Source organism: Leptidea sinapis, chromosome 36 (assembly GCF_905404315.1).
Source record: "Leptidea sinapis chromosome 36, ilLepSina1.1, whole genome shotgun sequence".
NCBI classification, from domain to species: domain Eukaryota; kingdom Metazoa; phylum Arthropoda; class Insecta; order Lepidoptera; family Pieridae; genus Leptidea; species Leptidea sinapis.
Genome location: NC_066300.1, coordinates 6,540,627 through 6,556,127, shown reverse-complemented (window position 1 = coordinate 6,556,127; position 15,501 = coordinate 6,540,627). Strand labels below are relative to the sequence as shown.

At 36.0% G+C, this 15,501-nt stretch overlaps 1 protein-coding gene across 2 annotated transcripts in view; it reads right to left on the bottom strand.

The window, feature by feature from the left end:
* Window positions 1-870: 870 nt before the first annotated feature.
* The window catches only part of LOC126975486 (organic cation transporter-like protein), a 28,663-nt gene continuing 14,032 nt past the window's right edge, over window positions 871-15,501 (bottom strand). For both annotated transcript variants that reach the window (XM_050823399.1, XM_050823400.1), the window contains exons 3-5: window positions 13,996-14,403; window positions 13,310-13,553; window positions 871-3,146 (exon numbers count right to left, since the gene is read on the bottom strand). In XM_050823399.1, coding sequence (XP_050679356.1) covers window positions 2,709-3,146; window positions 13,310-13,553; window positions 13,996-14,403 — 1,090 coding nt within the window. In that variant the 3' untranslated portion in view covers window positions 871-2,708. The remainder of the gene's footprint in view (window positions 3,147-13,309; window positions 13,554-13,995; window positions 14,404-15,501) is intronic.

Below are 15,501 nucleotides of genomic sequence, written 5' to 3'. Positions count from 1 at the left end.
TTCAAACAGAATTGCTGTCACTTAACTCATATTCACCTACCAGAAATAAAAACGAGCGCTACATAGCCGAACATGACGGCTTAGACTCATTTAATACCGACAAAACAAAGCGTACTAAAGAAGTATTCACTTGACGAATGGTCGCTGCATTGTATGTACAGCGTGGAGGAATCGAGTTGAAATTTTACATCAATTGAATTGAATCTTGAATCAAGCTTGTTGTAAATGAAAAATACAGCCGTTTTCCCACAATATTATTATACTAAGGTAAATTAAAAGTTTTAGCGTACTTTTCGACTGCCCAGAATTCATAAAATTTAGTTAGGCGAGTATGAGAGTTTTCAAGTCACAGCACAACGTAAGCATCAATCCCTAGCTGGGAAGATAGTTTTGATAGTAAAGTCATATCTATTATACAGCTTTTAGCTTTATTTCTTTATTGCACCAGTTCGGTAATAGACTGTCGCGGTGGAATCAAATCGCGCATTAAAAAAGGTACTAGTAGATATCGATGTGGCCGCTGATGGGGTCCCACCCTGTGCGTTCCGACGACGGGCACATTCCCGTCTGTCACACTAAGTCACACCAAAAAGTGCGGGCGGGTCGGGGTACAGCGGGGGAAGCAGCGCGGGGAAATAAAACTCCAATAATTCAGCGTGACAGCAGGCGGTGACGCGGTGGAGCTAAAGTACTTCTTCACTGGGTTCCCCAAGGGTGATCGGCCGGTTTCTTCTGATACTAATTATACCGATACCAAATATAAGACTTATCTACTAAATGTCTTGAGAAGTGTCGCTGACAGTACCTATGTATTTATTTTCTCATGTTATATATGTTACCATCACATCTTCCATTACAAATAAAAAAATGTTCTATGCATAAATTTTAATAAAAATTAATATCACAATATACCTTACAATAATTATTGTACAAATGCTTAGCTACTATATAAATATGGTATTTCCAAGTCAATTTAAGATAACCGGTTAACTCTTCTGTGTCATATTCAGTCAAATAAATAGTGTCTATCGGCCGTTTTCAATTATCTATCTATGCTGAGTTTAACTTACTAGAGGTAAACAAATCTATCCTATTACGCTTATTTACATTTCAATAACCTATCGACAAATAATAACATCATATAACTTACAACTTATATTGAGTATTGGTATTCGCTGCGCTCCAAGTAGATATTAATACACTACCTAAGAACAATAGCTTTTTAATTACGGCAACTATAAGATGCTTGTGTACGTGGCATCTTGACACACAATGGCATCTTTCAAATTTTGTAACATACGTTTAGTGTTATTTTACATTGAAATTAATAAAATACTAAATACTAAGTGGTGATATGTGTGTTTCTTGTACTATTATTTTTTTTACAAAGTTTTACTACGCAACCCAGCATTTTAGTTTCAACTATTAGCAAAGTTTAACAGAACATGTGAAACATCAACGTCACACACATTGTCACAGACTGGCTCGAGTATATCGAGCACTTGGGCGTAGTATTATTTGCCGCACTGTGCGACTACGTCTGCGGTATCTAGTTGGAGCACAGCGGAGACCAATTAATCTTAATCTATGCGTTACAAATTATTTTAGTATAGATAAATCCAATAATAAATTTATTTTTAAAAATGATTATTTTCTGCTGCACAAGTAGGTTTGTGTATTTGAGCTATAAAAATTGAATAGGTTATTGACTTTTTAATAATATGGTATTATAACAGAAGTTTACGTATGTCTTATAGATTAACAGCCGTTTTCAATAACGTATCTCTTGTTACAGATACCTATATTGCTATCACTGTGTAACGACAAGATCTTATCTATCCATAGTTATGTCCAATATAATTATATTATTAGTTTTAGTCCAATGCAATCTGTCAACACGTTATTGAAATATAAGTAAGCGTAAAAGGATAGATTTATCTACCATAGGTTATTGTAAAAAGCCGTTAATGTTAGCGAAGCTATGAACAAGAAGATTAAAGCTTTGTCGTACATGTCACAATTATTAGGATAGGTGCCTGCGTGGATCAACGCTAGTAGGGAAGCTGTTCTTCTTATTTGGGGCCGTATAAGTACTTTGATTATGGTAAGTAGGTATATAATACGTACTGAAGTTATCTATACACGTGCATATTTGTTTTTGTGGTGTTATTCATTGAATTAAATGTAGAAAAAAAGACGTGTCTCGGGGACTGCCGCGATAAAGCTATTGCATTATTGCAACATTTAAAAAAAGGTGATAAAAAAAATAAAGAAATTAAAAAAAATCAAGACGTACCCCAGGCTCGAACCTGGGACCTTCTGCACAAAAAGCATACATGATAACCGCTGTTCCACGGCAACTATAATGACCGTGGCGAAATATCTATGTACATCTAGTAAGTAAGTGTTAGGTTAGTTTCGTTACGGAATTTCTGGATTCGGTCTCGACGCTCAATGCCCGCGATAGAAGCTATGCAATAGCTTAAAAAATTCCCGATTTAACATTGCACATATCTTCTATGCTATATTATGATGCTTTATATGTTAAGATAAATAAAAGATATGCAATTCAATTGTCGCAGGATTACGATTCGTAAAAATGATGTGACCACAATAATTTTGTTATATTCTCTTTGTAAGAGGTTGTAGCCACATCTTTTATGGTTCATATCGCTTTATTTGCTCAAAACCTTCATTATGATACTTATTTAATTATCATTGTCTTTCTTATCATTCTTATCTATACTATCCATTAATGCGATACCTTTAGTCTCAGGCAAGAACAGGCATAGTAGACTGGCAGCAATAGGGGTAAAGCCAAATATAACAGTCGGAAGCCATGGTACAGCAGAGTTCGATATGAACGGCGCTATCATGGAACCCAACCTCATAAACGTAGAACAAGCACCTAACGACATATTTCTGACTACAGTTGGGAACAGTTCCGATGTAAAAACGTATATGGAAGTGGCAACCATAGCGATGCAGCTTACTCCCAACGTGCCAAGTGTGAGGGTCGTAGTATAGGTGTGGGGAACCACGCCTAACAGCAGCATACACAGACCTCCTAAAGTAAATGCTGTTGCTATGGGGATTCTTCTGCCGAAATACTTGATCAGGCATATTGATAATAGGTTTGCTGGAATCTGAAAACAAATGACACCAAGTTAGGAAGTAGTTTTCATGTATTGCAGATCATTATGTTGAGTGAATATAATTTAAACCGTATTAGCTTAAAGAGTCGATTATTATTATAATTTGGAAAATTACGAGTAAGATTAGTAAGTAGCAAATTGTTTATTGATTTTTATTTATTTATTTATATACCAGTGGGGGGCTCCTTCGTACAGGAAGCCGGCTAGATTATGGGTACCACAACGGCGCCTATTTCTGCCGTAAAGCAGTAATGTGTAAGCATTACTGTGTTTCGGTCTGAAGGGCGCCGTAGCTAGTGAAATTACTGGGCAAATGAGGCTTATCATCTTATGTCTCAAGGTGACGAGCGCAATTATTGTAGTGCCGCTCAGAATTATTTGGTTTTTAGAGAATCCTGAGCGGCACTGCATTGTAATAGTCATGGCGTATCAATTACCATCAGCTGAACGTCCTTCTCGTCTCGTCCCTTATTATCATAAAAAAATATATATTTTAAACGGTGGTATCTTCTTTTTTTCTAAAATAAATCAAATTAAAATGAGATCTTAAAAGGCATAAAAAGGCATTTATTTTCTCAAAATTGATTCTTTTTGATGTCATTTCTCATATTACTAGATACTACTACCGCTTCGGAAACAAATGGCGCTCTGAGAGAGAAGAAGCGGAGCAAGAAACTCTCCCAGCATTCTTTTTTTTGCGCTCTTTTCAATAAAAATATACAATATTGTACAGTTGCTATAAAATAATCACAATCTAGTCCCAGGCTGTTCGATCATTTAGATATTCAGCAGTGGAGTAATAGGATTTACGACAGAGCCATTTTTTTTATAAAACATTTAAATTTATTTATAGATAATGCCTGAACAGTGGCTGGGACTTTATTGTAGAAGTGTATACATTTACCCATAAAGCTATTATGTATCTTATGAAGCCTACTAGAATTAGTTACAAGCAATCCCTTATTTCTAGTGTTATAATAATAAAAATCACTATTAAGAGCAAAAAGGTGACGATTTTTGTGAACATATATTAAATTTTCATAAATGTACTGACAATGAACTGTCATAATATTTATTTCTTTAAATTTTTCTTTGAGAGACTGTCTATAACCAAGCTGATATATAGCACGAACAGCTCTCTTTTGCAGTGCAAACACTATATCAATGTCAGCAGCATGACCCCATAGTAATATACCGTACGTCATGATGCTGTGAAAATAACTAAAGTACACTAATCTAGCGGTCGCAACATTCGTGTACTCTCTAATCTTTCTAACTGCATATGCCGCAGAGCTGAGTCTATCTGCTAGATGGGTAATATGTGGACCCCACTGAAGCTTTTTATCTTACGTGATACCCAAGAAGACCGTAGTGTCCACAAGTTCCAATCTCTGGTCATTTATAAGTACGTTGGTTTGTACCTCCGCTGTGTTTGGTGTAATGAACCGTAAACACTTTGTTTTTTTACTGTTTAAGTACAGATTATTCGTCTCAAACCAACGCACTATCTTTGAGAGTGCATTGCTTACCTCGTCATCAATATCCGCACGTCGCTTCACTTTAAAAATAAGTAAAGTATCATCAGCAAATAATACAGTCTCATGGCTATCATCTACCACAAACGGTAGATCGTTAATATATATAAGAAACAAGAAAGGACCGAGAATAGAACGCTGTGGAACACCTATTCCCACCCGGGTTTACCCGAAGACCGTTTGCCATTTACATCGACTATCTGAACTCTTTCGCTTAAATATGATTTAATAATTAAAACTATGTTTGTTGTTTACTGTAACCGTTACTGGAGTAAAAATCCTGTCAAATTTCTCACAGAAGGAATTGAAGACTAAGTTATAGTGAAAATTAGCAGTTTCACCACAGTGTAAAAATGGTATCGTATTTACCAAATTATTTCTAAACCTCTCAAGACGGCTACCCGTAACTGGTATAATCGTCACCTTTTTTGGTCTGACATTGTCCAATCTTGTATTTACTTTTATAAGTTGCCCACTATGGTCGGACTGAAGATTATTAATTATGAGTTTACTAGTAATAGAAACATCTGTAAAAATATTATCTAAACAGGTTGCTGTTGTAGAAGTGATTCTAGTAGGTTCCCAAAATACATTGAACAAATTAAAACTTTGAAATAAATTTTTAAGGCTAACAACAATTGGCCGAAGGTTCAACCAAGTTTATATTAAAAACTCCACACACTATAATTGACTTGCTAGTTTTGCTAAATTTTGATAGTACCTCCTCCATTCTATGCTCGATGCATATTTTATGCAGTGGGGGGGCGGTATACACTTACAATAATAAATTGCTCTAGTTCTATACAAGCTATCTCAATTAGTTGTTCTATAGAGAGATTAACAATATCTCTTCTATTTTTACATTTTAATCTATTATTAATAATAATTAGGGAACCTCCATGTATTGCCCTACTTCTACAAAACGAACTGACTACTTTATGTTCTCTAAAACTAAACTGGAGCTGCTAAAGCTAAACTTACGCCAATGTTCTGTAATACATAATATATCTATATTACAGCAGCTCAAAAACAGTTCAATTTCTAATTCCTTACTTGAGATACCTTGTATATTCTGGTGAACAATATTTATGAGCTTTATATTTAGTGAATGTTGCCTATTTTGTATGATATTGCAAGAGTTGTCCTCCCTTGTCTAATAACTTAATTTAAATTAATTGAAGAAAAATCTTCATTCATCTTCATCTTCATTCTTATCCAGTTATGTCAAAAACTACTATTACTTTAATACCTTAAATAAATAAATAAATAAAATTGCCAGTTTAAAAAAGTACTATTATATCTATGTCTAATTGTTCCCCCGTCCAACTTATTAATGTCAAAACTTAAATTTACCAAATCAGTAGATACCACCATTTCGCATAATTCCATTTCGTTTAGTTGTACTTTTTTGAAATAATATTTACAGCTTCATCACTTTACAAATTATTTTTATTACAATCTATGCGAATTCAAGACTCAAACGTGACTGAACATGACTTACACAAGTTAGTTAAAAAATATAAATTTGTAAAAACAAATACAAGAGTTATTTAGTCCAGTTGATGCATGAATTCACACGCATTGTAAAATAAATAAAAGTAACATTACACAAATATTAATACAACTATAAATATATAAATGTTTAAGTTAACATCATGAATCCACTACAATTAGGGCCTATTCACGAGTATAACGCATAAACCAACCATCGCGTCCCTCGACCATAGTTTTTAGGAAGGAAACGACCCGCCCCAAGATGCCGCCACAAGCGAACATAACGAAACCTGCCATAAGAACTTAATCAAACAAATAAATATAATCGTTATTTTGGCGTACCAGTAAAATAAATCTATATAATAATAAAGTTATTGCAGCTAAAAAATGTGTAATAAACAAAAGTAAACTTATCAAAACTAAATATATTACAGCTTAAAATTAAAATGAAACTTAAACATAATAGAAATAAAAGAAGCTCAAACATCAGCTGCAAATAGGCACAAGCTTGGCATATGCTGATACACATCATGTATGTCCAGCGCCGATCTTCCGCTTGAGCCATTCTGTGACCCTGAAGCTGTCCATTGGGACAGCTTCTACGTATTGACGTATGTACGCTATGATTTTTAAATTTGTTGTGAATTATACGTTTTGATTTGCGACTTTCTCGGTGTAACCAGTATCGAACCGATGGTTGCTTGCTCTGTGGTCTTCAAGCGTCCTCAAGCGTCAACCAACTGTCTAGGTGACAGATGACACTGTCAACTGTCAAAATAATTACAGGACTTCTAGAGCCACATTTTGGCCACATTATATCAACAAACAATTGTCAACTAATATGTTATTCATTTTATATTGTGCATTAGGCTTACAATTTTGAACTAAAAAATACCTACGACATTATTTTGCAGTGTAATACAATCAAAACCAAAATGATAATAAAAATACTAGCACCATACAAAGAATAAGTACCTACCTACTAGATAAATAGATTATTAAAATGAACTATGATTAGAGATAGACGAAAATAGATAATTAGTTTGGTTGCCAATCGATTCACTTATTAATTTAAGAGGGAAGATAGTATAGTACTAAAGAGACAAGAGCAATCTGAATCTAACATATTACACTCATATCTTGAGCCAAGTTCTCTTGTGCTCTTTGCTCCTGTAAAAGAAATTGTCTTAATTACGTTTTAAATAAGGGTAGACTTTTTAAATTTCTAATAGGCGTTGGGATGTTATTCCAACATTTGGTTGCCGAGTAACGAAAGCTCCCTCTAAATGACGCCGATCGATGCTTCTCAATAACCATCTGAACAGAACACTGCCGTGACCCACACGACCTAAGACTAGCCGTTCTTGATAGTTTGTCATAAAGGTATTTTGGCTTCTCGAACATCAATACACCAAAAAGGAGACAAGCTAAATGAAGTTTTCGCCGATGTTTCATTTTTAACATTGAATGCTCATTCAAGAAAAGGGCGACATGGTCTCTATGCTTTATATTGAAACAAAAACGAGCACATGCATTCTGGACTCTCTGAATCAGTTTTTTAGTTACAGACACTAAACGTGGGCCAAAGACAACATCTGTATAATTCAGCTTTGAGAGAACTAGACTTTCAACAAGACAGATACGCATCTCCTTTGACAGATAAGGTCTCATCCTGTATAATACTTTCAGCCTGTAAAAAGAGTTACTGACTAGGCTAGTGATGTGATCATGGAATCTCAGTTTGCTGTCGAAAAGAAGACCATGATTACGTGCTACAATTGTACGTTCAATGGGTTCACCCATCAAGATAATGTCATGTGAAAACTTTAAACGGCTCAGCTGTTTGTTGGTGCCACAAATTATGTATTTTGATTTCACCGGATTAAGACATAGACTGTTTTTCTGGGCCAACAACATAATACTATTAAGGTCATCATTAAGCAACTGGACCGCATTATCTATTTCACTTGGCTTACAAGATATATATATTTGGGTGTCATCAGCATAAAAGTGGTATTTGCAATGTCTGATATGGCTTTTGATGTCTGCTGTGTATAAAATAAATAATATGGGGCCCAAAATAGAACGTTGCTGTACTCCTTCTACAACCGGTAAAGTGTCAGATGTCAAGGAGGAGGAACTGTTGTGGGACAGCTGTACACATTAGTGACGCTCACATAGGTAGCTATGATATGATATGAAAGAGCTGACGATTATGGCGCGTCAACCGCTCGTTGACGTATACCCGCTGAGGTGCACCAGCCACCCCGAGATCGGTGCTGGAGAGCGTGCGGCGGACTCGCGCCACGCGCAGCAGTTCGTCGCGTAGCTGGCGGCGAGTTAGCCGTACCACTATGCGCCGCGACCGCTTTGGCTAGTCCACAGCGATCTCGCTACCCATCACGTTGCGACCAACACGTTCAGCGAACACGATATCAGCAGGCGCCAGGGTCACTCCCAGCTTTGAGGCCAGGACGGTGATTGTGTGAACTGTGTTCTCTCCTGCAGGCTCCGGAATGTTACCGATATCTAAGTCGGTCAATAAGGCCTCCTGGTCTCTGTCGTTGAGCTCCCCCTTTAACTGCTCTACCGCCTTCTCCAGCTTCACCACCTTCTCCAACGACACGGAACCCTGCTCAACTGCATCAAGTCTACGCTCCACGGAGTGGAGGCGCTCATTTAAACCTAACAGAGTACACCGGAGTTCAGACATCTCTTTGCGATGTTTGCGAAGCTCTGCCATATAGTCCGCAAGCTCGCGTCGCATATCTCTAATCTCCGAGCTCATGTCAGTAGTAGTGGGTTGTGATTAAGTGCTAGGAGTACTGCTGCATATTCCTCTTATAGGGGATATGCTGTTGTCACCCTTCTTGGTCCTCCTTTTGCAATCTGGGCAAACCCAGTCTTTTATAATAGTGGCCGTATCCGGTCCACCCACGCACCCCTTATGGTAAAGACTGGGGCAGATGGTACAACTAGCGGCTTCTATCGAGGAGAGGAATTTGCCACACGCTCCGCACTTGCTCATAGTCGTTTTGTTGACCGATGATACGTTGGCGCTGTCGTAGCAAACAATATTTGTCGGTACCCACATTTAAATACAATTGTAACTTACAATCTTACTTATTAATTCTGTATTATCACTGTTGCAAAAAGGCGGAAAGAGCTAATAATATTCACACACACGAGTTACACCTCTGCGAACAAAATCGTTTTACAATTTGATCAATATTCGCGCGAAAATAATTATTTAATATAAAATTCTGACGAGCGTAACTACTACCACAACACGATCCGATCAAAGCCAAATCTCTCAGAGCCAAATCTATGTTCGTAATTGATTTAAAGTTTTTATTTATTTGATTGTATTACAACAAACGGAAATAAATAGCCTTAAATAGTTTACGTATAAATTATATACTAAAAAAAACACCACCTGAAAATCAAAACCACTACACTTGCTTCGAGTTTATTTTTTAAATAAAACGTGACTCGTTATTAATGGTAATTATATCAACTCCACAGGGATCTATAGCAAAAACATTGTTGCATTGTTTCGCGGCTCGAATCTAATTATTTTTTAGCCTTGAATGCTTTTTAAAACAAAACTTCGATAGACTTAACCTGTACCGAAACACCGGAACAGTTACTTGTAAAATAGCAAGGCTATGTGACTAGATTATCACTATGTTCAAATATTTAACTATTATATAATTTTTTTTATATAATAGTTATTTTTTATATAATAGCTATTTATTTAAATTTTACAAATTCAAATTCAAATATTTTTATTCAAAATAGGATTCAAAATCACTTATTGAATGTGAAAAACTTCCGCCCATTCAAAATAAACTGCCTCAGACTTGAGAACAACGGGGGCAAGAAACTCAGCGGACTTTTGTTTTAATAAAAATATTGATTAGGTACAATATAATATCGTATAATAAACATTTATAATTAAAGAGCCCGTTCGCTTTATTCCAAGCCTGTGGTATCATTAAGTAAATCGTTTATGCTATAGTAACCTTTCCCACACAAACGTTTTTTAACAATTCTTTGAAATTTCGTAACACATTTCTTTTATACATTTTCTGGAATCATCAAGTATATATCTGGGATCATAAGCATCGCCCAAAAGATCTAGTAGCTCGACTTAATCGAGTAGTAGGCATAATAAGTTTTGTTTATTCTGCGTATTAACATTACGATTGTCACAGCTTCTACACTGGCCTTCAAAAGTAAGTATCACACTTTTAAAATTGGGATAGCGTTTTAAGTTCACAAGATATACTTTCGAAATAAAAAGGACTCCAAAGAGAATTTAATTTTGTACATAAAAACTTTATAGTCGGTAATCTTCTTTTAAGAATTGGCTGAAAAAACACTTTAAAAACAAAACCATTCCTTTTTCAAAGTGGACGTTTCCGAATTACAATTTTACCATTCACATTTTTCTTTCTGTTTTAAATTTTTTTCAAGATCGATGGGTCTTGTTTTAAAAATTTATGCTAAAAAGCACATAACATTTATTTATCATGCCTCTTTCAGTTGAAGAATGTGTTAGGATCATGGCTTTTCTGGAACTAGGCATCAGTATGCGTCGCACTGCAAGAATGGTGGGTGTGACGGTACGAACGGTCCAGAAGGTAAAGCGAAGGTACGAAGAGACTGGACACCATCTGAGGAGACCTTGTAATGGCAGACCCAGGTGTACCAGTGCCCGAGAAGATCGTTATATTATTTCCACTGTGTTAGGAAATCGCCACCAAAATGCAGTTGAAGTCCAGCAACAGCTACTTCAGACCCGGAGGGACTACATTAGTGACAGTACAGTGAGAAGAAGACTTGCTGAAGCCCCGAAGACCAGCGAGTGGCCCGAAACTCGAGAGACAGCATTGAGTAGCCAGACTGCGATACGCCCGTGAACACAGGCAGTGGGATGAAGAAGAATGGCCAAGAATTTTGTTTGCAGATGAGCCTCGATTCTCCCTTTACACTTCTGATGGAAGGCGAAGTGTTTACAGGCGACCTGGTGAGCGATACGTTCAAGCCTGCATCTCAGAAAGAGTCCAATACGGTGGAGGCAGTGTACATGTATGGGCTGGCATATCTTCAGAAGGTCGCACAGAGCTAGTAGCCATAGAAAATGGCACCCTCACTGGGCAAAGATATGCTCAAGAGATTCTCAATGAGTATGCAGGTCGTATTTAGCAAATATGGGTGATGGATCGATGCTGATGCATGATAATGCCCGGCCACACACGGCTCATATCGTACAAGAGTATATTCAGGAGGTCGGTATCAGCGTGATGGCTTGGCCATCAAGAAGTCCTGATCTCAACCCGATTGAACACGCCTGGGAAGAGCTTGGGAGGCTAGTCAGAAATCGCAGACCACCACCTACTACCCTCAGAGCTCTAAAGCAGGCCCTGGTAGAAGAATGGGAGAATATTCCCCAACATCGGCTCCGAAACCTAGTGTTCAGTATGCCAAACCGGCTCGAAGCTGTAATCAGAGCTCGAGGAGGCAATACCAGTTATTGAAAATTAAATAACATGTAATACATTTTAGTTGATTTTTTTACACTAAACAAAAAAAGTCTATTTTCATTGTTTTATCTTTTTTAAGTTAAAAATTTTACTAATGTATAATTTTAGTTTCTAAGAATTAAAGCCTATAAAATTTGCAACAAAACGTTTTTAATCTTAAGTCTCTACCTTCTATAGTTAAGAAAAAAAAATAATTTGAAAAGTGTGATACTTACTTTTGCAGGCCAGTGTAGTATTTCCTCAATGTGCTTATAAACATATAGAACATTATCAAGAATATATTGCGATTCAGGTGCTGTTACAAATAAAAAAAAAATAACAGATATACGGAATTTTCTAGTACTTACTTGTGTTGCCATTGGCAAAATCTAATAACTGCAACTTAAGCAGCTTTATGAATGAACACAGAGATTTTAAATTTTGCCTTTGTAAGGATTTACAATAAATTTTTAGTTTGTTCAAGACATTGAAAAATGTGTATATTATTAGTAAAACTTCTAAAAATATGAGTACTAAAGATTTTACGGCACGTAACAAATTGCGATTGTTATATAAAAAAAAGGGTTAGTCTTTAATTTTTGTTAGCAACACAAAACCTATTAATTTATCAATAAAATTGGGGTGTCTGTTTGTAATATTTAAATAACCGTTTTTTACTATATGTACATGAATATATACGGTACATACACCAAAATAACATTTTTTACAATTTTTGTTTGTCTGTCTGTCTTAGTTTCCTGTCCTGTCCTGTCTGTTTGTTCCGGCTAATCTCTGAAATGGCTGGATCGTTTTTAACGGGACTTTTATTGTCAGGTAGCTGATATACATATAAATAATATTGGAGTGTCTGTTAACCTCCTCTCATCTTCTTACAGAGTTAAGGAGTAAATGTCCCGACTCCCGGAACTCTATCTTCATTATTTATATTTTAAATCTAACGCTAAAAATAGTGCTCCTCGCGCCAACAACAATAGATCGAATATCCATCGTTTCTAATTTTTAATAAAATATCTATCGATCCCTTTAATATGTTTTAATTATAGAAGGTTTTAGTATTTATTTATTTTATTTATATTAGTTTTGGTGATTTCTTGTCTGGAAACAATTTTTTTTTTGACTAAGAAATACCTATTGAGATTTGATCAGTCAATGACATTTCATTACTTATGTCAATTCTTACAATGATCGAATGAATCAATGAGGATACTTTATGTTGCAAAATAACGTTAGCCGGGTCAAATACTAGTTTTTTTTTTTATAAATTACAAATGCTCCATTTGATAATGAGCGATTATGATAAACTTGAATCGCGTAATGTTGAGATGTTATAAAGATTAGCATTTTTTTTTATATATTTATTACGTTCGATAAAGTCCTTAAATTACATAACTAAATGTTTTTAGAGGTTATTTCAAATCCAACAGCGTATATTTTAGGAGCTTTATTTCTATTTATAACGTTTTTGTACTTATTGAGTTTATTTGTCAGATATCGCTTGTCGCGTGTATTAGGTTCTACAGTTCTGCAAAGTTACATCTAGTACCTATATTTGAATATTTTTATGTAATATTTTCACCTGTATAGCCCCTGCAGCCGCCACGGTCACAAACGGGTCAGGGCTGGTCTGACTGATGAACTGGTTCACGCCGTAGAAGGTGAGTCCCACCACCATCCACATGATGCAGCAGCAGATTGTCTTCACCCGCAATGTGGGGTGCATCAGATCACTGTAGTTCGCGCGCGCTTCATCTGATTTTGCGCGTATCTCCTCCGCCATTTTATTTAGGGTCTCTCCGATTTTTGTTGTTGGCAAGCCATTACTGAAACGAATAAATATTAAACTAGTTATTTTTTCATTGCAGCATCACAAATAACCTCTTCCTTAATAAGGAGGATTTCATTATTTTAATTCACAATACTATTTACCTTATAAATTATTTTAGTTTTAACTGTTAATCATATCTTAGTAGTTCAAAGAATAAGTATATGTAAGTAACAGAATTCATTACGTATTGGCCTTAGAATTGTTGTCTAGCCGATAAATTGTAATATACTTAAAAATTTGCTCAAGTATGTGGGTTCGACTTGATAATTTACATGGGAACACTTAATTAAAATAAAACACAATCTAATTTTTGCTTTGACAAATGGAATTGAATCAATGAAGGTCTGTTAGGTTAAGTAAAAAAGAGCCTCGAATAAGGCTTAGATATTAGTCCATAGAATGAATACCAGATAATATATTTTGTGAAAAGTGCTTACAACTCAGCTGCTTTTTTCACAATCTTCGCTGCTTCATCAGTTTTGCCAACACTCAATAGCCATCTAGGTGATTCCGTCAGCACAAAGAAGTACATCAAATATATTAACGGTGGCACAGCCATGGCTAGACTGTAGCTATCCCAACTCCTCAGATAGAACGCGAACAACGGGACAGTCATATGACCTATTATAAATGGTATCTGGAACAAGCACCCCAGTAATTCCCTGTAGCGTATACCAATCGTTTCCATCACAATCACAAAAGAGATGACCATGGTTCCTGAAGTTGCTACTCCCAAGAAGAATCGAAGGACTGTAAACGTTATGTAGTCGGGTGCGAAGGGAATCGCGAATCCAAACAAGATTAGTGAGGTTATTGAGACAAGGAATGTGTTTTTCCTGCCGTATCTGAAAGGAAAACATGTATCATTAATTTGATGTGAAGGCTGAGCATATTGTGTGAGGATAATCTCAATTACAATAGTAGTAGTACTTTCAAAAATATAAAACAATTTGCTCTGTGTTTCTTCCGGAAATACTTCATATACGCGTAGACCACTATTGATTGCATTTAAAAACAGTTTCAATGTACAATGTTTTTGTACACTAACTATCTAATTAGTCAGAATTTGGACCAACTAAATTTTTTTAAATGAAAATAAGCGACGACATGAACAAGATGTTCACCTGATGGTAACTGAAACGTTCCTCTGAGTGGAATCGCGATTATTAATCTCTTCACTTTGACACATAAGATGTTATGTCTCATTAGCCCAGTAAATTTACTAACACTGGTGCCCTTCAAACTGAAACACAAGAAGGCTTGCACAATACTGCTTATCGTCTTGAGCTTCGAAAACCGGAACAAAGTTGTATCCGAAAATGGTGGCGTTTACTGTTAAAAAGTCTCCCTTTGTTGTATCCCCGATGCAATGAACCGCCAATATCCCCGGTGAACAGGGCGGCTCTTTTTTTACTTTCCATTAGGTGTTAGGTTACCCATTTTTCGCCTCTATTTTAAAAATGTGTCACATTGACAGCGCCCGAAAGATTGCTAACAAAGCTAACGTCAACCCTATTACTTAGACCTTTGAGTCAGCGGGCTGTATAAACCACAAGACTTAGATCGTTTATACGTCTAGATAGTCTATTCCAGCTGTGAAAGTCGAAAAAATTTAGTGTAGAACTAACCTCTATGTTGAACAATGCACGCACACTAAAACAAAGTGTCATACAAATCGCGAGTGTACAACGTAGCTAAACACGCACTAAACATGGCCTGTTTTTATCGATTGTCTAACAGCAAGACTGTCTATCTAGACGCATTAACTATTTAAGCCGCAAGAGTAAGACAGTTGAAAACACAATCGATAAAAATCAAAAGGCTCCTATTAAAATTCTAATACTTTTCTTTAAAAAAAGATATCTAAATAACCTTAAATTAGATTAAGGTAGAGTAATATAGTGACACTAACTCGCATTTTAATTGTATTCTTTAAAAAAAAT